Source organism: Anoplopoma fimbria, chromosome 5 (assembly GCF_027596085.1).
Source record: "Anoplopoma fimbria isolate UVic2021 breed Golden Eagle Sablefish chromosome 5, Afim_UVic_2022, whole genome shotgun sequence".
Classification (NCBI taxonomy): Eukaryota; Metazoa; Chordata; class Actinopteri; order Perciformes; family Anoplopomatidae; genus Anoplopoma; species Anoplopoma fimbria.
The window spans coordinates 3,980,149-4,004,580 of record NC_072453.1 but is presented as its reverse complement, the minus strand read 5'-3'; the positions used below and the strand labels follow the sequence as shown (position 1 = coordinate 4,004,580).

At 43.5% G+C, this 24,432-nt stretch overlaps 1 protein-coding gene across 1 annotated transcript; it reads right to left on the bottom strand.

Moving 5' to 3' along the window:
- Positions 1-1,594: 1,594 nt before the first annotated feature.
- Positions 1,595-24,209, bottom strand: tnrc6ba (trinucleotide repeat containing adaptor 6Ba). Its single transcript, XM_054598380.1, is given in 22 exon segments — positions 1,595-4,044; positions 4,698-4,837; positions 5,068-5,135; positions 5,484-5,687; positions 6,538-6,630; positions 7,098-7,241; positions 8,412-8,531; positions 8,534-8,557; positions 8,721-8,888; positions 9,129-9,324; positions 9,714-9,830; positions 10,506-10,676; positions 11,806-11,931; positions 12,478-12,702; positions 12,893-12,967; positions 13,312-13,508; positions 13,743-13,907; positions 15,013-18,153; positions 18,271-18,708; positions 19,266-19,287; positions 20,860-20,949; positions 24,122-24,209. Coding segments are annotated over 21 exon segments (6,456 nt in total). The 5' UTR covers positions 20,917-20,949; positions 24,122-24,209; the 3' UTR covers positions 1,595-3,479.
- Between the last annotated feature and the right edge of the window lie 223 nt (positions 24,210-24,432).

Sequence of the window (24,432 nt, the reverse complement as noted above, 5' to 3'; positions counted from 1 at the left end):
TTTTTTTTTTTTTTTTTTGTGGGGGGGGAGGAAAAACGCCGAAACCAGACACTAAGATCCTTCTCTCTCTCTCTCTCTCTCTCCCTCCCTGCCCTCTCTCAGTTTACACCATTGACAATATCAATGATGTCATCCATGGACCTGAAGAGATGCCCGGATTGTCTTAAAGCCGCAGCGCTGCTGCTGATGAGGTGATTTTTTTGCAGACATGAATGAAGCGCACCCGGCCTCCAGCGGCACTCACACCCTCCACTTAAAGCAGCTGCATGTTTCTACATCAATACTTTCAAATGAATTCCTTGCAGAACCATTAGACATGGGCAGGTCGGTGCTCTGAGTGTTACACTCATTGTTTAGGCTGAATCAGCCCCCTCTAGTGGTGATTTGCAGGTAATTGCAGGCTTTTAAAATGATTCAGTATACAGAAATGTATGGAAGCCCTTTTCAGCCGGTTAAAAAGTCATAATTATGAAAATTATCTTTTCATTGTACTTTCAATTAGTCATAATTATGACCTACCATGGGGAGATTTTTTTATTATCACGGCTTTATCAAGTTTTCATCTTATTCTTTTCTTTTACTGGCGGAAATAGACTTCCATAGCACGAACCAAAACATTACAAAAACTATGGAAAAAAATAAAACTGTTGCCTCAAATAACAGAATGGGGAATAAATAGGGAAAGTATGCCAACAATGTGTGGAAGCTGCGATGATTTAGTAGATATTCACTGCTTGAAGTTTACATGCACCGTGTAAGGCTAACTTTAGGCTAATTAATTTCACCTCAGTTGGGACTCAAACTAGCTGCTATGAATGAGAGCTCGGACATTTTTGTCATTATATATTGTTTTTTGCACAAGAGCCAACAGCTAGCTTAATCCGTCATGAAAACATCCACCAGGATAAAACATTTTCCCTGTACTCGAAATATCCAAAAGTTGTGTTTTCCTCTCCACCTTACAGTAGGACAAGATGGTGCTATTTTTGCCAGAGTAATTCCAAGTAAATGAACAATTCATAAATATTAAAAAAAGAACTTTAAAAAATATAAATGAGTGTATTGTAAATTTAAATAAAATACTTTTTTTTTTTTTTAATCAAATATAATAACAAATCCCCTCTAAACCCAGGTCAGTAATGTTTAACCTGAAACCTTGACCATGGGAGGTTGTCTTCTGTATTATTATGATGTACTCATTCAAAAACACTAAAGTTAAAAAGGAACAAACATGATGTAGGGATGGGATGTAAATTAAGGGACTGCTTCAGAATTTATTGAGCATTCACCCTTACGTGACTTTTTCTAGCACTTGCCAACAAGCATAGGGGAGATTTTTAACCTTTATTTTGGGGTGCATAAAAACCCTTTAGTCAACCAAGTCACTGATTCACTCCTGGTTTCTGGAACAGTGATGCACTGGAAGGGCCATTCTATCGACCTCACAGTCCCGTGGCACAGGAACAACATGCAAACTCATAAGATGGTTGGCATTTAACTTGAAACAGTTAAGGAAAATGTGCTATGGATACCCGACATCCTGTAGTCAACTGTTAAGGACCCGACCGCACAGATGAAACAAACCACTACAGACTTCAATTCAACCTTTATTATCTTGTTCTTTTCCGCTTTAAATTAATTTCCTCTTCTTTTTGTAACATCTGAAATAAATGAAAACATCCTGAACAGGAGTGATAATAAAGACTGACTTAATTTAAATTGATACATAACAAAAAAACAAACAGTTAAACATAACAGGTAATGTCTTTAATGTGTCTGTAAAACACTTCCAGCTCAGCTTGGTATGGTAGGATTTGGCATCTTAATAGAAATGCCTTCAGTTGGTTGCTTCGTCATAAAAACAAAATATTCTCTTATTGCATTTGGCAGAAAAAAAAAATACAAACAGGAACAAAATGCTGCTAAAAAACACAACTTAAGAGACATATGCAATAGTGCCAATGTTTTTGAACTTTTCAGCTATTACAATATCCAGACAGTCAAGCACGCAAACACGTACACACATCCACAAACGCACCCTTTCTCTCAAATATAAGCTGTCAGATTAACATTTTTTCACTTTCCTGACTGGAGCAGATAAGTGTTCAAAAGCAAGCACGCACACACACGCACACACACAAACACATTACTCATGAATCTCTCATAGACAATAAGGAAAGAAAAAAAATTAACATTGTAGCAATAACACAGACACTCCCGATATCATTATTATCTTCATAACATCCTCCTCCAGTCGGTCATACTGTCATCACTCCTTTCATGCACTCACAGGCAGGCAGGAGGGCACCTTGTACAGCGAGTAAATAAGTGATCATGGTCATCATTAACGTCATGACAATATATAATAACCAACTTGATTTCTCGAGTAAGAAAAAATACAATAGCGAGGTCAGTGTTTGAAGGGAAAAAAAGGACATCTTTGAATTTCCACAAAGTTTCACACATTTCTCTTTTCTTTTAAAACGGAAAAAAAATAAAGATAAACAACCGACGTACATCAACAAGGAGATACAATTTTGCTTGTCAAATATAAGAGCAGTGTGTAACTGATGAGAAGATGTGAAGGCTGCTGACATGGCGGGCGTGCGGCCGCTGGTTGTTAGCCAAGGCCACTGCTGTTGTAACATTAAGTCGTCCTGTAAGGTCTGTGTAGTTGTGTTGTAGCTGTTTCAGAAAAATGGAGGGATTTGTGGAGGATTTGTCAACAACAAACCCAGAGGCATATAGTGCAAGTTTGACTAATGTTGTTTCGGTTTTGATTTTTCTTTTCTTTTTTTTTTTTACCCTGGGTCCCATGTTGATGGCATATTTCCACCAAGGTAGAGGTGCCGGTACCTACTAAAAACGCTCTCCTTTTCCAGATCTCAATGGTTGTTGATCGTCCATTTGACTCAGTAGTGTGGCGCCGTCCACATTTTTATACAAACTCCGGATCCTTCCCCATTCTAAAGCTTCCAACATGAGAACTTAGAAGTACGCCAGCCAGGTCTATGAGGGCTCAGTCTGCAAGTCTGAATTTTGAGATTAGACCATTAAATAGCAATACAAAAGAAAATAAGTTGTGGCACACTGAAAACAGCAATAGCTAAAACTTGTTGACATGAAGGACTCTGGCTGAGCCTGTCTACAGTGCATGCCTGAGTGATCGGGTCTCTGAATGCAGATGGTGGGATTTGGAGTAAAAAGACAAAGAGCTATCCAGATGAGTCCTAAAGAGTTTAATGGATTTCACCTTTTTCCCCCGGTTCAAGTTTTACTGATGTCTTCATTTAACGTTAAACAATTAATGTATATGTGTGAAAATAATGTGTGCATGTACTGCATGTAGCCTGTGTGTAGAATGCATGTTGGGTGACCAATGTAGCTTTAATTCACGTCATCTCTACATGTAAATAAATAGAGTATGACATGTGTATTACAACATGGGTGTATAATATGTGTGTGTGTCAGTCGGCCCCTCAGATGGAGTCAGACCCCCCGCCCAGCAGGTCCCCGGGCAGCAGTGAGGCGGGGCTGCCCATTTGGTGACGATCGTCAAGTGCCGGAGAACCCCAGAGGCTACTGCTGGGGTACCCCGACCCGCTCATCCCACCCATTCCCCCCCACAGACCCTGCCTTCCGGCCTCTACACCTCCGGCACCGCCCACCCCGGTCCCATTGCTGCTCCACTGGGCGAAGACGCCCAGCCCGGGCCCCTGGGTGGCAGACTGGTCCGATGAGCTGCATGTGCTGTCCAGACTCTGCCACCCAGAGCTGGAGTGCCCGGCTCCTCCATTTCCTGCTCCTCCAGCTGAGGAGCCTCCTTCTACTCCACCTCCGCTGCTGCCTCCTGCTCCACCTCTATCGCAGCTCCCTCCGTTACCGTTGGACCCCACTGCGGAGGAGCCTGTAGGCCCGGAGCCTGCAGAGCCGGATGTGCTTCCTCCGCTCCCTGCTCCTCCTGCCTGGGAATGTGCAATGTAGCGAGCCACATCCTCCTCGCTCACGAACTCCGCCAAGATGGTGGTGTTACCCAGAACACACCTGATATAAACAACAAGTCTGTCAGCGACTCAAAGTGTTTTTTAGATTTTTTAAAAAGTCTTCAATGAGTAATTTACACTGGGTTTTACAATAACTTGTATTATTAAACATGTAAAACATATTCTTGTTTTCATGAGGTACCGTTTTCATTCCGTTTTTGATGGATTCAATTAATTCAATATTTGCCATAATACATTATTAATGAATTTAGTGATGATAGAAATAATCTGGAGGACTCCAGATCATTTTGGCACAGGCTTGAATTGACTGAGGTTATCTGTATCAGGATGCCTCATAAAATGCCCACATAGTAATAGTGCAACAGTCAATAACTTGAAACTCACAATATATCTATTTGCTTTCTCAGCGAATGTTAAATGAGAAGATTGATACCACTCTTATACCTGTATGGTAAATATAAAACTGCGTCAGCAGACGGCGAGCTTAGCTTTACATGGAGACTGGAGACAGGGGGAAACAACTAGCCTGGCTCTGTCTAAAGGTAACTAAATTGACAGCAGCACCTCTAAGGGCGCTCTAAGTGTAGAAATGACACTTTCACTTGTAGAGGCTACTGGATTCAGTTACATAATTCAGTCACATTCAGACATGAGAGGGATATTTAAAGTATGTTATCAAAACAACAGTCTTACATGTGGAGTGCGCTCTGGGCCTTGGCTGCCTCCTGTTTGGAGCCGTAGCGAATCAGAGCGGTGCCCTGGGTCAGGCCAAGGTGAAAGGTCAGCAGAGGGCCATGCTGCATGCAGATGGTCCTCAGAGTGGAGCCATCAATCTGCAGGAATATGCAAGATAGACGATGGTGAACTTAAATCAAAGAGTGACGGATTGATGTATGAAATTCAGAGCAGTGTTTCCATCTGGAATTACTTTTGTGTGCTTGTATATGATTAGTGCATTCATTAAGTGAGGTTTTAAACAACCAAGAAAAAACATACAAATAGGGGGGGAAAGACAGCTTTCCCCCCACAGCCGTTGTTTTTGTAAAGTGTGTCTTTGTGTTACCTGTGGTGTGAGGTTGCTGAGCACCAACCAGCAACTTTCCCGAGAGCTGCCGTCACTCCAGGTTGAGGCTGCAGAGAGAGAGAGCAAACGGGGGGGAAAAATGTCAGAGAGAGTTTTCCACGTTCCCTGTGAACACAATCGTGCTCTGTTTTCCCCCTCGGCTTCTCAGATGTAATAAATGATGAATGACTTTCCCTGTTACTTCTACCAGGGCTTAGCTACACTTCCAAATCAAATACAAGTGGCCTCTTTAGTTCAAAGAGCACTGTGTTGTATCTCAGCAACCAGAGCCAGTTGTTTTATCTCCTGTGTAAACTTAAAATCAGATTATTATTTCAACAAGAACTGTGCCTGAATGATAAAAAGGGACAACCTTTGGTTACAAAACAAAATGAAAAATCATATCGGGGCATTACCAGTGGTGTTAGAGCCACCGCCCCAGCCCCGGCCAGCCAATCGAGGGGCTCCTCCAGACCAAGGGGAAGGCGATGGCTGCTTTTGACTGGCTAGTCCTGGAGGTGGGCGGGACAGCTGGCTCATGCTGCTGCCACGGTTAGCTTTCCAGGATTTATGTCCGATGGGCTCTGGGGGCCAGCTAGTCTTGTAGTCTGTGTACTTTGCTGTAGAGTTACAGAAAAGTGAATGAGGCTCTGGAGGGTTATACACTTCAGAATATAATACTAATATCTAACAATACCCGCATTGTAATCAAGAAGAACTTTCAACAGTTGGGACAAAGATGAGACAGAGAAAGCAATAAGACAAGTTTAAGATAAAGGTCAAGACTGCTCACGATTTAAAATTGTTAAAATGTAATGTCATTATGCCCATGCCCGAAGGAGCAGCCTTAAAGCCTTAGTCTTGAAGGCTCCTCCTACATCTACTGTGGCACTCTCTTGTTGTATAATCAAATAACTTTTATCACTTATATTACAGCATCAGGGATATAATCTTCCAGCATTACAATTCCCCAGGTTGTTGAAGCACATTTTGGAGATTTTAACAGCAAAATAAAAAGAGCCACTTTGATAAAGTTATTGTTATGAAACGGCTGAGCTATCGAGTAAAACTCACATTTAAGTTGTGACTTATATCATTCAGTTATGTACACAAAATTCTGTCAATACATCAAAAAAAGAATATAAAATGCGAGGGACTACCAGAAATACGGCTGGGACTAACAATTAATTTCATTGCCAATTATTCTGGTGACTATTTTCTCAATCCTTTCATTGTTTAATCTATGAAATGTCTCAGAAATCGCAACTTCCTAATGCCCACATCTGAAAAGCAACTAAAGAATGTTTGACATTTGAAAAATAACTTAGAATGTATAATCAATGGGATTAGTTCTCTAAGTAATTTGAGTAATCCAATTGATTGACTAGTGAATTCAGCTCTTCTTAGAAATCAAGATTTAGCAACACATAGCCCAGAGATGAGATGCTGTGAGTGTTTGTGTGTGGCTACCTGAGTTGTGTGCGTTGTTGAGGGGACTGTCTGAGGCACTGTAGGGCCAGGCACCAGGTGAAGGCAGCAAGGTGTTGAGGGGAGGGGTGGAATCTGCAAATAAAGGCATCGACCAATTGGGTTAGTCTGTCATTCAGGGAAAAAATGTCTAACAGCTATTCCAAAAAACAGAATCAATATACATTAACAGAGACTTGTTTATTGGCTAAAAAAAAAGAAAACGGGTTAAAAAGGGACTGTTCACCCCAAAATTAAAAATACAATGTTGTCATCTCACGCTGTCATGAGGAAGAGCCTATCGTCCCCGAGTACATGCACGCTTCCTTCTACGCGGTGGTATGTTTGGTAGAAAGAAAATATAAAAATATGTATTTTGTTTTGTGGTGAACTTTCCCTTTAACCTGCATGCAAAGTGAACACAAGCAAATTTATGAAAACTAAACCAAAAAAAAGTGTCAAGAAATGTTACAAGAAGGCCAACCATAAATTAAAGAAGGTAAACTATCCAACCCACACCTTATGGTAAGGATAATGAGGCAGTGGAGCTATTAAATGCTCACCTGTATTGTCTTGTAACAACTGGTGCTCGTTATCATTGAGGTTGGGGGACACGGTGTTTCCCATCATGCTCCCTGGGGTCATGTAAGGGTCGGTATCAGGGTCGACACGGTCGATTCCCTTCCAGGGCACACCAGGCTGGAACTCTAAAGAAGAAACACACATTTGGTCTGTTGAAAGCAGCGTTTAAATGGTAAAGAGAACACATCCCCAAATAGTTCTTCTCCTGGATACTAAAAAACTTTAAGTCTCATTTTAAACTAGTTCAGGTTATCACTAGTGCTGGGCGGTATGGCCTGAAAAGAACATCACAGTATCATTTTGAAGCATGAACGGTTAGGGTTTTTAGTTTGTCCTAAAAAGTAAATATAAATGTTTCTTAAGTAGAGCACTGGTATGGCAACTGCATGGTATTATTTCAACCTTCCCAAAGTCAATGTAAAAAACACAATACTAAATGGTATTTTTTACCATGTTTTTGTAATCATGTTTTTGTAATACTTATTTGCAGGACAAACAAGGAATTCAAATGAATAAGAACTAAGAAATAAATGTATTTTTAGTTTAATATCTGCTCTGATTTAAAATAATCTTGGCATTTTTTTTAGTTTTAATGATTTATCATAAACTGCATAGACAGTGTTACGAAGTTAAAACAGGCCATAATTCCTTCTCTGATATCTATTTTAGAATGCTGTGAAAACATCCACTTCAAAACAGCTGTATTTTTTCAAGTTTCTCACCCAACCTTTTTACAAGATTACATTTGAACTCATCATGATAGCATTATAATTTTCCTTGGCCCAATTCTCATTTTTACTGAGTAGAGCTTGATCGCACCTCGCAAGTCAAGGCAACCTCCTTTAACGCTTAGCCGCGAGCTACCAGCAGAGGAGCCTGTGATTACTCTGTGAAGCATGCATGGGAATGATTTACAATAAGTATCTGATAAGTTTGTTTGTTATGTTTTTTAAGGTTGTTTCTCAAAGGCGTATTTTGGACTTGCAGTGGTAATAAATTGGGTGAGTGAAGAAGGCAAATAGTCCACACACATGCAGTGTATGTGTGGCTGTGACGTTACTGTGTGTGCCGACATAAAAATATTCTCGCAGTGCACACGCGTCTTACTGTGATCAGAAAATTATAAGAAATATGAAACTGACTCGCGGATTAGCTGAAAACCGGCCAATGTCCAATAACAGCAGATGATCGGTGCATCTCTATGCTCCACTGGTCAGCACGGTAAAAATTCATAATGGTGTACTCTCTATAGCTACCAACCCTAGTTATTACTTTAACTATAACTTTTCACTGACCAGGGGGCCAGCTGGGCGTGGTTGTAGGCTTGGGACCCATCTTGTTGCCAGGGGTGCGATGCCAGTTGTCTCCCAGCCCGTCCCCAACCATCATGTCATAATGAGAGTAGGGCGAGCCCCCGGCATCTTCATGGGGGTGACAGGACCTGGAAGGTTGGGATAAAGGTTGTTATATCACTGAACACCAGATGGGTTCACTAATCATCCTATTATGTGACTTCACATCTAATCCCATTAACACTATCTGCCTCAACACCATTCCAATTCACATCTTGTGAACATTTTTTGTATAAATAAAAAAAATCTTACCATTTTTATGGAATGCGTTATCAGGTGAGGAGGTGTCTGGAGAAGAGTGTCCTTCCATCATCCATTTGAAGCGGGACTGCTGAATCCCTAGGTCCTTCATGCCCCCAGGCCCCCCGACTACAGAGCCGCCAAGGTCCAGACCTGGAAGGTTTACCCCAGAACCAAATCCTTCTCACAAGAAGGAGGAGACATAGAGAAATAGGGATACATGTTTTAACATTTATATTGTCAGGAAACTTCTGGTGCTACCTAAAAAGAACATGCCAACCCACCCTCAATTCATCAACAAAAGGAAGATGTACAACAAATTTCACAGTGCTAACTGATTGTGACTTAACCTGTGATCTCTGGGAAAACACTACACTTTGTATTTGTTTAAATAAAACCTGTTTGCAAACAAGCGCTCACCGGAATATGATCCAAGAGTTTTCTGGTGCAGATCAGCCACAGATCCCGCCAGGCCTGGATGAGGCAGGGAATCAGCCCCCGGCAGTTTGGGGCCACCTCCACTGATTCCTCCATGGTGGGAGGGGGAAAGCTTGGAGCTGCCGCCTAACCCCCCGACCTGCTGCTGCTGCCGGAGCACTGCCATAATCCTGGCCAGCTGACACGAGGAAAAAAAACAAGAGTCAGCAGCTGGGAGGAAGAAGGAATGAGGTGACAAAGGAGTGAGTGATATGTTGTATTCATGTGGGCGGCTGTGGCGTAGTGGAGAGCAAGGTAGTTCTCCAATCAGAGGGTCGGTGGTTCGATACCCGGCTTCGGCAGTCGATGTGTCCTTGGGCAAGACACTTAACCCCAAGTTGCTCCCGAAGGCTTGCCATCGGTGTGGACTGGATGTTGCATGAATGTTAGTTAGAGTCTGATGGTGGCACCTTGCATGGTAGCCTGTCATCAGTGTGTGAATGGGTGAATGATATGTAATATACTACTGATTGTAAGTCGCTTTGGATAAAAGCGTCTGCTAAATGACTGTAATGTAATGTAATGTACCTGTTGAGGGTCAGCCTGCTGCCGCACATTCGGTGGGAACTTCCTCTGGTTTTGCAGTAGCTGCTGTTGCTGCTGCTGTTGCGGCTGCTGCTGCTGCTGCAGGAGGAGCTGGCAAGCCTGAACGAACACAGACAGAAAGAAAAAGTAGGTGAGGAGGAATGAGACTGCAATAGAGACAAAAATGCACTCTGCACAACAATTTGCAAGTTTTGCACTTGATAAACCCACATGTCAACCAACTGCTATGAAGACTGAACATCACTTTTTTGGCTCCACAAGGAGTAATCATCACATCTAAATATTTTGGCAGTGAGTAAAAGCTGTACCAAAAGCTTATTTTCCAAAAATAAATTCTTATCGCAGAATCTTGTAAAATGTGTGGTTTGAATTAAGTGTGATCCTTTCATACCAATAATTTCTAAAGACATTTTATGGTGACAGGGTTCCTATACAGGTTCAATTTCCAGAAAACATATTTTTCACCTAATTGCTTGGTTTGATCACATGGATTTTGTGGGCAATGATGTTTAATTTTAGTGAGTTATTCAGTATCAACTATCAGAAAATGTGAGATCTAAGGTAAGTAAAACCCCAATTTGTTTACATGGTCCATATGGGTATACACACATAATGTACAATCATATGCGAAAAGTATTTTAAAATGTTGCACTCCTACATTTTAGTGAAATTACAAACGTGTGCATTACTGACTAATTATCATATTTCCAAACTAAGCAGACCTGTGATGGAACTCGGCAGTTATTTTCAAAGATAAATAGTGCTGCTTCTCACCAATTGAAACTGGATGTGAGGTGGATAGATGCTGCTGAGCATGGCAATATGCTGGGGGGACAGCTGTGGAGGGAACACACCTCCCCCAACTCCTGCCACTCCGCCTACGCCACCAACACCCCCCACGCTCCCGCTGGGAGGGGGCATCTGCTTCAGCACGGAGCCTGGCACCTGGGGAACAGACACAACGGCAGGCAGAAACACCTGTTACCACAGAAACGCTTTTGGTGCTGTAGCTACTAGCAACCACATTAGTATACTGCCTCTCCCCGATTAACATTGATTCTCTTTCATGTTCTCATTAACTGCTGTTAACAAGTGCCTCGACCCAAATGAGAGAATGAAATTGAGTCAATTCCTGGAAAAGACATGCGTTTCACTTTGTATTCTTTGGAAGTAAGCGGAGAAAACATGATCAATGTTTTACTGGAGAGAGATTATGCACTCTAGGGCCCGCACTGACTTCTAGACACAAAGCCAGCAGACTGCGTAGCGTAAGCTGATAGACACAGGAATCAGACAGTTATACATGATGTCAGAGAGTTCACAGCACAAAGACACTACCTTGCATGATACGGATATACTGTGCAGATCCCCCATTTGAGCCAATTATAATAAATAAAGCTTTCTCCACCATTGCTTCACTCCTAGTTTTCACCTTTAAAATCAATATATGTGAAGTGCAAAGAGCTTCAAATGCTACAAAAGCAACGTCTACATTTTATTTTCCCGCAAAATAGGAGTTACGAGCTGATCATAACATGTGCCACAGACTTTATTATTATGACTTTAATTTATCGTTTATTGATCGGAAGAAAATAGTATTTTTTAACTGTTCTATTAAAGACACAAAACCTATTTCTTGTTTTGTTTTTCCAGTGCCCTTTTACTACCCACTTGGGATGAGAATAAAGGGGAAATGTAACTTGTAATGTTTACGTTTATAACTCAAGTGGTTATCCAGAGACAGACAGAAATGCCTTTGGTCAGTTTTCTCTTCGCTTTGTGATAGATCAATGTAGTCAGGCACAAGCTTTACCAAGCGTTAGCTTTGAAATTGTTTTATCAGGGGCCCGGCAACATTAATCAATCACAAAACAAAGAGAAAACAGACGAAAGATATTTCTGTCAATTACATTTGTTTGTAAATTAGAACCTGGAATCGTTTGCCCCTGTATTTTTCTCAGCTGTATCGTTATTCTCTGCATCCGCCACTTTCTCCTGCGTTTGTGTTAAGTGAGAAATATGTAGACAGCTGGGAAGAATTCTGGCAACAGAATAAAAGCAAAATCATTAGTACCTGAGGTGACAGGAACTGATGAGGCACTTGCGCTCGTATCCCTGGGGACTGGTTCATGGGTGGGACACTTGGCTGGTGTCTTGACTGACCCATCCCTCCACTACTGCCAAAGATACTGTGACCGCCCTGTGATTGTAGATGGAAAATTAAACCTTTGACGACCCATAACAATGGAGACATGTAGATTAAATGTATACAGATTACACAGAACATGACAGACTTGAGGAGGACAATTTGGGGGGATAATTGTATGATTATCTTTCAAAAAAGGAAAACTACAAGAACCCAAAGTAAAAAAACTAAATAAATGGCAGGACAGAAACAAGAGGCGCGGTTATCTTACTTGTCTAAAGGGAATATTGTGGTTGAAGAGGGAATGGGACTTGTAGACAGTGGGTGGTGAGTACAGAGAGCAAGGACCCTCCTCCCCAAGGCACCAATCCTGATTGCTCAAAGGCAAGGTCTGTCACAGTGACAGCCAATGGAAGACCAACATGAGTGGTGGTGGAGGGGGGTTAAGGGAAGAATGAGACAGGGAGGAGTTGGGCAGACGAGGAAGAAAAAGGTAGAATCACAAGAGGAAATAAAGAATAGTAAGAAAGGACAAACAGTTCTCTAGACATGAGAAAGACATAGAGGACAAAGACTGCTAAGGTGGCAGTGAGACGTTACCTTGTCATAGTACGACCCAGTATCCCCAGGTGCTGCCTCTTTGGAACCAGGTGGACGATAAGCCATCCCTCCTCCTCCTCCTCTTCCTCCCTTCCTTAAGTCTCCATTGTAATCATTCATCCCCATCCCCATCCCCATCCCAATGCCTCTTTTCTCCACATCCATCTTCTTCTCCTGGAGAGCACCCGGAGCCATGTCCATGTTTGGGCTACTGGGATCATCATTCTGTCCAGCAGAAAAGGCCAGCATCATTATCACGTAGCAAATAAAAAAACTTGCTAAGCGTCTGAACATTTTTGCTTCTTAGTGTGTGGCTAGGGTACAAAACAAAGCATCTGAAAAAAGGAACGGCCATTTTCCTGCAACAATAACTATCAAGTTCATGAGTAAAATGCAAAGATTCGTTTTGTCTCACCAGCAGCCCCATGTTAGAAAACTGTTTGTTGATGGGGCTCATCCATGAGTCTCCTCCGCCAACCTTCAGTGGACCCTGAGAGAAAATTACAAAACAAGCAGACTTTGATTTCATGCTCATCGTCTATGAGGGTTTAAACAGAGAAATTATAGATTAGATTAATGCAATAACATTACCATACAAAACCAGTAGATACCATTTTTCTACTTTCCCTAAACTAACTACCTTCAACTTCATCTTAGCCAATTTTCTGAAATGTTATAAAATACAATCATGCCTTAATTCAACATAATTCTAAACACTAAACTATGCCTTTAAGAAATATTTACACACATCAAAGTTGCAGGACCCAACTGTTATGCCTTAGTCTTTTGAATAAGCTTTCTTTTTTTAAGTCAACATCTTCTTTCCCCACCCACCTTGTTGGTGGGCTTCTTCCCGGGGTGGCTCTGCCCCCAGCCCCCATTGCTTCCCTGTCCCCAAGACGAGCTGCTTCCCTGGGAGCCGGCGCTGTTCCACATGGCGGTTCCCTCCTCCTCATCCTCCCAGCTTGAGTGACGCGAGGCAGCCACAGAGCCCTCTTTATCCCCCCAGCCATCTTGCATAGACTTTGAACCTGCAGGAGAAAAGAGTCATACTTAATTCCACTGTCGAGCTGTGAAGTAATTAGCGGATCAATTATTTTGTGCCTTCTACTAGCAGACTATTTAGCATGCCAATGTTTCAAATGCAGTACAACCAACACAATCCTCAAAAGCCGACTGTTTGGATATCCCACAAATAACAGTGGTGATTCAATTCAAATTAATTTTTAGTAGTTTTCACCACATTTGCTTTAGCCTTTTCTAACCAGATTTGATGGGGTTGGGAGGAGGGTTGCCCCAGCCCGTTGTCTTTCCTCCAGCATCCTCAGGATCTCCCCAGCCAGTAGGTGCTTCAGTAGTCTTTCCCCAAGCTGCTGTGCCATTGTCAACTGTAGGACTAGTTGGAGAAGTACCACCCCAACCTGACGGACCTACATCACACATAGACAACACAAGTTAAGTTGGAGCAACCTGGTAGAGACCCTTTTGGGTAAGGACACAATCGTTTCTCTCAATTCAAGTCCAACGTCTAGAGTGGAGTCACTTGCAAAGGGGTTAAAAATTGATTTGGAAACGGCTATTGCAACTCTCTTCCTCAGCTGTACTTTTTCGAGGAGGTTTTGGCCTGGTGTCATCTGGCACATCGGTCTAAATTCAAAGCATGTGGTTTTGAGATGGAACTGAAGAGATAACAAACATGTGGCTGGCTGAAAAATGACTACGTCTCTCAGTTGTCATTTTGATTCGCTAAACCTCCATGCTAACCTTTAAATGGCAGATCGACCTTTCCCTTAACAGGCAGCAGCTGTAAAAGTGCTTTTTTTTGTTACTTCCCTTAGTGTTTCTTTTGTGCGAGTTCTTTTCACACCAACAATTGATAAGGGACATTTGTCAAACTGCTTAAACATCTTTAGCTATCAAACTGCCACAGTTGATTGAGAAACAAACAAGCAATTCACATGACATTTAAATGGGAAACTGCTGTTACACATTAATAAGCCTTACAGGTAACCCTTCATGTCTGAATGCACATAGTTTGCTAATTACATTTCTGGGTGTACTACTGTAAAATGATTTCACTGACCAATGGGATTGTTTTCTTATTTCAGGAATCTTATTCTCCACATTGTGCTAGTAATCAAGGCTTTCCAATCCCCCTCCAGCAATGTTACCACTTGATCAACTGCAGTTCTAAACCTTATGTCCTAAATGCTACTGTAAACTCTGTATCTCATAACTATGTTAAATTAAAGTTAGTCCTTAATTCAGCTGATGGTCGTTTAAACAAAGAAGTATCTCACAATGTGAGTTGAAGGTTTTAAATAATATTTCATTTTTTTCTTTTTTTTAAAGCGTCTGAAGAAAAAAAATAAAATAAAGAAATAGGTTTATTAAATAGAATATCAGCTTTCCTCAATTAAAAGGATAAAAACCCACTCAATTCAATTAAGATATGAGTTAAACCAATTTTTTTTTCTTTATGACAACTTCAAAATCAGTATATTATGGTTAAAATCAAAGTTTGTGGGGTCTTACCAATAGCTGAAGTTTTTCCAGGTCCATGGCCAGTGTTGAAGTCTCTGTTACCTCCAAGCCCTGCAGCTTGCCTGCTAGGCTGCTGCTGTATTGTAGGTGCCTGCTGTTGCTGCTGCTGCTGTAGCTGCTGCTGCTGCTGTAGTTGCTGCTGCTGCTGCTGTTGTAGTTGTTGCTGCTGCTGTAGCTGCTGCTGCTGCTGTAGCTGCTGCTGCTGCTGCTGCTGCTGCTGCTGCTGCTGTAGTTGCTGCTGCTGTTGTTGTTGTTGTTGCTGCTGCTGCTGCTGCTGCTGCTGCTTAACCGGAGCCTGGCATTGTGGCTGCTGGTCATGTGGTTGCTGCCCAGCAGGGGCGCTGTTCTTGTCCCACAGGTTGACCGGCTTGTAGTTGTAATTGGTTGGGTCTCCCCATGCTGATGTTCCATCATCTATCTCGTTCTTTCTGCTTATAGACTGGGGTGAGGGTTCCTCCCAGCCACTTGGTTCAGATCCACTTCCACCTCCTCCGGAGCTACCAGGAATAGGCCCCGAGGTCCAGCCTGAGCTTTGGTTCGCATTCTGGGCTTGAGAGATGGGTTTCCTACCCCCGACCCCTTGCATAGCCCCTTGGTCCAACGCTTGCTGTCGCTGTGGATGCTGATTGCGGGGCTGTGATTGTTGCTGTTGCAGTTGTGCCTGCGGGCCTGTGATGGGGCCCGGCTGGCTGTTTGGCATCTGGTGCATTTTGTTTCCTCCACTCCAGCTTTGATGGGGTTTGGACCCCTGGCCCCCAACAACACCCACCCCGGCTCCTCCACTCCCACCTCCCCCTGTGCCACCTGCTCCCCAGGTTCGCCGAGGAGCACCATCATCCCAGCTCCCCCAACTACCCACACCTGAATCCCCACCTGAGTTTCCTCCCCCATTCTTCCTGTCATCCTCCCATCCCCCTCCTCCACTATTTGATTTAGATTGTTGCTCTCCCCAGTCCCTTCCTGCCCCAACCTTCTGTCCTGATCCCCACCCGCTCCCTCCTCCATTCCCTCCCCCTTTCTCCTCCTTATTTCCTCCCCAGCCTCCACTCACTGAGTCACCCTGTTGCCCAGGATCACCCCATCCTCCTCCATTCCCTCCTCGTCTACTACCGTCTCTCCATTCCTCATTTCCCCAGCCCTTGCCCTGCTGGGCATCCCCAGCCCCTGTCCCTCCTCCGCCCCAGCCTGTGGCCTTACCCTGCTGGCTATGTCCTGGCATTACCCCTGACCCCATACCAGGTCCCGTTGTGGTCACTGGCCCTGATTGTGAGACGCCAAGATTTCTCATGTTAGGGCCTGAAGGTGGTGGGGCTCTCCCAGACAGAGAGGCCCCACTACTGCTACTGTTGCTGCTGCTCTCCCAGCCCTCTCGGGAGGACCCAGCAGATGGAACCAGGGCGGGATTGACCCCTGGACCCATTGAATCAGTGATTAGAGTCCTGGGTCCACCAGAATACTGAGAAGAACCACCAAGAGAAGATGCGTTTTTCGATGTAGCTGATGATGATCCACCTTTACTCTGTCCTCCACGTTCTTCAAAGTCCCAGGAAGTGTTTTGTCGGATCTGTGTTTGGCCCCAGCCTGTGTTGGAGAGGACCCGAGGGTCCAGATCAGACCGGCTAAGCAGGTTTTCTAAGGCAGCTTCAGCATTAGGTGCAGGGCGGGGAGGACGACTGTGTCTACTGTTAGGCCCACCCCCATTTCTGGAATTTCCACCACTTGATGAAGATCCTCCCTGTGCTCCCTGTTCATCTACTCCTCCACCCCATTCCCCTGTTTCACTCTCCCCCTTCTGATTGTCCCAAGCTCTGGTTATAGTGGTGGCTGTTGAGGAAGAGGAAGAGGTGGCAGGGGGGTTGCCAGCTGTGCTGCCCCCACTACTGCTGCTGTTACTGCTGCAGGCTCCACCAATTGCCTCACCTCCTGGATTAGCTCCACCAATACCGGTGGAGCTCCCACCCCAATCACCACCCGAAACTCCTCTCTCTCCTCCCACTCCTGATGACCCCCACCCTCCCTGAGATACCCCGGAGGTTTGACTACCGTTTCCCCCAGTTCCAGCACTGCCCCAAGCACTAACCCCACTAGTGGAACTCTGATACCCCCAACCCGAGGTCCCATTATCTCCTTCAGCAGCTCCGAATCCCCCTGTGCCACCTCCACCACCCTCCCATCCATCAGTCCTTGAGGCACCCATTTTGGAGTTAGCTGCAGGGTAAGAAGACTGGCCTCTCCATGAGGAGGCAAGGCTGTGGTCTCCCACACTCGTCTCGCTTCCTCCCACACCACGGTCCATTCCTCCCCCAATCCCTTCGCCCCCTACGATATTTGGTCCCGCTGATTCGCTGTCCCACTTCCCCCCTCCCATCTCTCTGTCTCTGGATTGCATTTGGTGAAGTTGCCGCTGATGGGTGCTTGATTGATTCACAGATAAAGGTGGCTGACCCCCCGGAGCCCCGACTGCCCCGCCTCCCAGTGCCAGGCTCAGGGAAGCAGAGTTGTTGGCAGATAAAGACCCTCCAGGGCCCTGGTGATGGAAGGAAGACGGACCTCCTTCCCCTGCAGCAGCGGGCCCATCCTGCTGCACCAGGGCAGGCCAGGCCGAAGGGTTGGCATTTGGATTGAAGTTGGCACCTGGAATCCCACTGCTGCCGTCGACGGGGCCACTGGCATCATGGCTCCCTGGCAGAGCGGAGGCTTTGGAAATTGAGGAGGGCTGTTGTAGCAGAGGCCCAGCTGCAGCTACTGCATTCCCTCCTCCAAGATGACCCTGGGAGGCAGCCATCCCCCACGCCACACCGTTGGACGACTGCATACATTCATTGGGCAAAGAGAACGAGGAAGTGGGTGAGGATTGGTTGCCAGAGGCACTAATGCTGTTCACAGGCATTCCGTTGTTGCTGCTGCCCCCTCCAGCCCCAGTGAAAGAAGCTCCTACCCCTTCACTGCCAGCGATGCTAGGCCACTCCTCCAGGTCGTTGCCATCAACGATCACCTTCTCCCTGCCCTGAGAGGAGGCCTGGCTGCCTGAGCTTGCCCCCCACATGGAATTTGCATAATTAGAAGTAGTAGTAGAAGCAGCAACTGATGATGAGGTGAGGGCCAATGAGGAGGAGGCAGCTGCACCAGAATCTGAAAAAGCAAATGCCAAAAGAGAAAAACTTGAGTCAAAAGGAAATGTTGAAAATGATGATCTTAACACAGAATGGATATATTCAAGATATGACCTACAGCATTGCTAAAACATACCTGAGACAGCAGCCATGTTTGCATTGGGGCCATCCCCTCCTCCTCCCCCTCCCAGCAGCATGGAGGACAGTGGCGGCTGACCCCTCTTCAGTAGCACTTTATGGTCCTGCTGGCAGCGGAATCGCGGCGGCACTTCTCTCGGCATGTAGCGCGGTTGCTGCTGAGGCGCTTGGGCTCCGCCTCCGCTACTTGTACTGCCGTTTCCAGCAGCACCGGGACCGCCAGCGGTGGAGGAAGAAATGGTGGTGGAGGTGGGCTGTCCGTTGGCCACCGCCAGGCGCTTGGCATTGTTGCCGCCCTGTGACGGGGAGGCAGCACTGCCAGGGCCCAAGGTGGCTGGGGATGGGGAGGCAGAAGGGGTGGGTCCAGGGCTGGGGGAGGCAGAGCTGCTCTGAGTGGCAGGAGAGTGGGCAGACACCGGCTTGGTCAAGTCTGGCACTGTAGGAAGCGCAGAGAGAGAAACGGATTGGATCAAATTGAGCATACTTTAACCAAGCACATCTTGGTGGAACAGTGCACAATTTCTTTTCTGTAAACGCAAGCACTACATACCATTCATTGGTATGACGCAAATAAAGCATTACCTTCAAATCTAAAACATGCAAGTTGCCATTAATTGCCATGAAATATTGTTATTGTTAAAGTGTTTAACCATGAAGCGACAATAAGTGTTTTGGCTGATTGTCATCAGTTAAAATAAATATAAAAATGTCAAAAGCTGAGCTCAAATGCATGCAAGGCACTAATCCTGTCGGTTAACCATTAATGATTGCTTAATCAGGGTTGGCTGTTCTAAAGAAAATCTAAATTAGCATCCGCAGAGGCCGAGAAATGAATATCCAAACAAAAAATAACCACAATTTCCATAAGACAACAATCCATTTGGACAAAAAATAAATAAATGTGTAGTTAAAAATAAATAAAAAAGATTGTCAGAAATGTCAGAAGACAGATATGTAAACTTTGGTAAACATAGCAATCACCTCACTGCTTACCTTTGTTTTTTTGTTCTGTGACCTAAAATGATGAGAAAAAACATTTTTTTAGTGGTAGAGCAAAGATAGACAAGAGAATACATGGGGATCACAGGAACATGCACAGAAAAAACCCCACCTTGACCTCCTATCTACTCCGATTTATTTATCAAACCAATGGAACTGTGTAGCCATCAGCCCCCGATAGTGGCCGATGGCTGCACAGTCACCAGCCAAGCTAAGACGTACATAGCCTGATGTACATTGAGGCTCCATACACATAATGCGGTCCACTTTTGCTAAAAAATATCTGTGCATGTGATTACCTCCTGATAATAATCTCAACAGCTGTTAAATACCCCATGAAATGACTACATCAGATAGAGATAGATAGATAGATAGATAGATAGATAGATAGATAGATAGATAGATAGATAGATAGATAGATAGATAGATAGATAGATAGATAGATAGATTTTTTTGTTTCTACATTCCATAGATTGGAGCTAGATCTTTATGGTACTAGTGAACAGATGATGAAAAATACAATGTCATAACTGACATGTTTTCAGTTTATTTTTCCCCACAGAGGTTATTTCCCAAATATATAATGCAACACTATCAGCCCTTTGTCTATGATACAAGACAGGCAGACAGAGAAGAAATAAAACAATAATCTGTTACTTCAACTTCATGAGAAATTGGGCGCTCTATCTTCCAAATATTCAGCCACGTAGCTCTCTGTTCGTGAAATGAAGTTGTACACTTAAGGATCCTTGTTAGGCCAGGAATATGCTTGAACATAAATGGTTAGTAAGAGTGACATTAAATATGGTAAAAAAAAAAAAAGAAAGCAAATATTCCTGGCCAGTAATGAGCCACCGAACAGGGCATCGACAATTGTAAATAAATAGAGCATATTTCATGTTATCCATCAAATCACACTTAAGGATGTTCTCTTGCTAATTCAGTTAAATTAAGAGAGACAAAACATGTGTTAAATAAAAACCACATATGCATAAGTAAAGCACATGATGAAATCAAGATGATGTGGAGGTGAGAAACCTTTCACTTCTCTCTTTTTGAAAGAATAAAAAAGACTTACCTAGATTTTTCATGGTAAATTCGATGTTTCGTTACAGATTTTTATTAATTACTTGGAATTTAATGTTCAGTTATCCAGATGTATCTATTATTACTTTGACTTAGATGTTTGTACAGTCTGTAATAGAGTCAGAGATGGCTCATCAAGATTTTTTTTCGGCGATTAATTTGGCATCGGCTTTTTTCTGCTCCAAATTATTATTATTATATTGGCCATTAAACACTGACTACAGGTCAACCTGTAATACCTCAAACATCCAAGTAAAGTTCTTTCATGAGTGCCATTTAACCACTTTCTTTTGATGTGAATGTAAACCGATCAGAAATACAGCTTTTAAATAGGAAAATAGTATAATCCTAACTCATCACAAAAAATGTGATAAATCCAAATAAGCAGAAAATCACTTCTAACAAAAACATTTAACTATTATTCAGCACGGCGCTGCAATATGTTTGTTCAATGGTGTCCAACCCAGATGACGAAGCTTGCAATAATTTTGAACATGCTCACCTTCTGAGAGGCTTCCCTTTTCCTTTTGTCGTCTTTTTTCCTTTTCTTGTCTTCCATGAACTACTGCTCCTGTCCTGATACTCCTTTCTTCTGGAGAAGAAAAGAGTGAATTCCAAAATGTTATCACACATTCACCATTTTTAAATCCCAGAGTGTTTCTTGGTATAGCCAGTGGCTTTTAACTGTAAAGTAAATCCCTGCAAAAAAACCATTGACAAATATTTAATGACGACTGTAGCAAGAATCGAGGGAAAAGACAATTTAACAGTCACACTGTGGATGGAGGCCACATGAGCTTCCATTCATGTGTGTAAGTGACAATGGACTGTATGCTTCATTAGCCGAATCAGCCATCAGGTGCTAGAGCTAAGAATACTGCTGGACATGTGGGCAACAAACAGTAATTATCCCCATCATACGCATTCAGAATGCTGTAAGCTGATCACACTGGTAGGTTCAACCAATCTAAACTGTTTACAAGGGGCTTGATTGATAGTCAGCCAACTCATCTCGCCGGCAGACTGACTGAGTCTGAATATGGCTATTGAAACCATAACAAGTGACCAACTGGAGGTTTGAGATCAACGCTAGTGCTTTAATTGTTTCTAAAATGGAGTGAGCACAAATCTTCCTGATTACATGTAGTCTCTTTAACCCTCTGAACCCCAAAACCCGGTGGCAGGATGGAAGAGCGTGTTTTCTTTAAACAATCGCCAAAAGTACACGGTTTACCATGGCCAGAAGTGCTAAGAAGCATCATTATTACCAGAATTTCAGCTCATGGACACATCATGTGTGATGAACGCTTCCATAAGAAAAAGCAATTAGGTATTCTACAGGTCTCATTTAAAATGTTGCCCTAACCAGATCCTGTAAAAAAACATTAAATTCTGAGCTCCTCAGCGCAACTAGGAAGTCATGATTCGGCTGAGACCAACAGCCTTGTGACAAATTCTGTGAAACTTTGACTGAACTGCATGGTTGTAAGTAGAGGTTGTAAAAATGTGAATAGCTTAATATATAAAGCATTCGAAACCTCAATTTTCTTCCAACATTAGTAACACACAGTTGTATATTTAGATTCCATTGGTTGCCAATTTTTGTAAAAAAAAAATATATATATATATATCAAAGAAATCCAACTTGCGTTTTTTATATTTATGGCATTGTAATTGGTTTACAAAAGACATTTTTGAGTCATCTCTTTGTCTAGTCATAGTTAAGCTTTTTCCATAAAAGGCGCTTGAATTTAATATTGCAGTAAAAAATCAAGGCCACAGAGAGAAAAATGTGAAAGGAGCGGGAAAAAAAAAACCAGATTGGGATTCAGAGGTTTAAAGGGAAATATTTAGGGGCCAAACTCTGTGGTACAGTGTTATATTATAGTGTTTTTGCCGACTCAGATATTAATCCGTACTCAGCCAGGGAGAGGCCTCTAGAGGCTCTAGCTGCTGCGGGGAGGATGGGGCCAGCAGGGACCCACCAGAATCTGAGCTGCTGGGAGCAAACACCGACTTGCTCTCTGATACAACAGAAATGGAATAATTCTGCTGTCATGAATGTCAGCGTGGGCAGTTTCTGTTGGACGCTGATGTCAATGACAGCTCAGTGAGAGTGAGCTGTGTGTGCATTACTATGCATGCAAGTTTTCCTCTTCACTAGGACAAAGGTGTGCTCGAGACCTTTGTTATTTGTCAGACAAAGCGAAATTGTCACTTGCGCGCAATCCATTCTGGTACATGAAGAGCCCGTACGGCTCTGCAGCAGGAGGGATCAGCTTATTCAGTCAATAAAGCACGTACTGTGGAATTTATTTCTTCAGTGGACTACATTTTCCATCAGCACTGATTGGACTTCCACTTAAAAAAGGTGGCAAATTTTCTCTTTAACAACCATGAGACAAGATCCACATGCAAATTAAGATCCCTAATAGAAGAACATAGAAGAGGCTGACAAGGACAAATACAGATAACCAAACATTTAAGTCAGATACCTCTATATTCGATAAATATTGATATAACCTCAGTGCTATTTTGGGGACAGACTTTGACGCTTAAAGATATTTTTCTTCCCCTAAAGAGAAAAACTTTACTGTAGATATGGTGGCCAAACAGGTAATGATATTCACTGTTAATCCAACATCACCATTCAAACAGGTTTAGAAAAGATTGACACTCAACTGTAATGTAGCATGTAAAGCACACATTAAATCAACCTGTACTAGAATATACTGGCACTAACCAACACCCTATAGGACATTAAGCTCATAAAACCATGTGGAAAACAGTCATTGTATCCATTTCTCTATCTTTTAAATGCATCCTCAATACAGTGGTACGCCCTGATGCTGTCTATCTTTAGTTGGTTTCGTTTCTGTTTAGAGCCATAGCACCTCAACAGGCAGGCTCCCTCGGCTGACAGACAACGGACATCCTTCCTGGAGCCAGTCTGACCTCAGGCCTGCTGCATGAGAAAGACAGAGCTAAACATGAAGTTATTACGACATTTGCATTCAGCTCTGTGCAGCCGCCATTCAAATCAGAAATGTAAACGACGCCAGGTAACGTAGGTAACGCAGGTAACGTAGGTAACGCAGGTAACGTAGGTAACGTTGCCGTACCTGCGTTGTCTAGTCAACGTTATCACCAGCTCATCCGCATGAAGCCAGGCTGAAGGGTCTGAGCTAAACATGGGGACGCGTCCACCAAAAGCCAAGACACGGGTGATTACACCCGCCTAGATAAACCCGGCCGTCATGCCCAACCATCGTCATCCCCGTACTTAGAAGTTTACACAGGCGACAGGTTAACCCAGCAGCTGCTGGTGAAACGTTTCGTCGATGGCTAACATTAAGGAGTGGTTTCTGTTCACACTTGTATAAAAAAAAAAAAAAAAAAAAAATACGCAAACACAGAACAATGAGCTACCAAGGCAACGGTAACGAGACACACCAACTGTCAAACAATGGAACGTTAAGTCACGTTAACGTTCGTTGCTCCGTTCTGTGTACACAACGGTCCTTGACAGCACATACACCGAGCCACATATCCACCTCTGCTAATGCTACCGAACGTTAGCTAAGCGAGCTAAGTTACCGACTGACAGAAGCTACAAGTAGCCAGGCTAACGGGGTTAGCTTGGCTAGCACGTACTGTGGCATTTCATTGACATATTTCTCCCAGTCATTTTTGCATGCATAAGCAGATACGACATGTTAAAACAATGCTAAACATGACGCACATCTCCAGCTCACGCTACTCACCTCTGGAATCACATATGAAGAAGAGCTAGCGTGCTAGCTAGCTTAGCTAAAGTGCTTCAGTGCGATTTTTTTTTTAGCTTTTTGAGGCATTCGTCGAGGCTACGAGAACAGCGACGCCTGAGCGGACAGTCAAACAAGTGGCAAATGATGAACAACACACGCACACTACGCTACCGTTTCGTAAATAAGTACTAACGTTGTAATAGTGTAAACCCTAATGTGCAGAAGAATTTAAATTTCAAAGCGCTGTGGAGTCAGTCGGTTGACGGGCGGCCATTTTGCTGCTGAGCATGAAGCGTCTCCAATGGCCA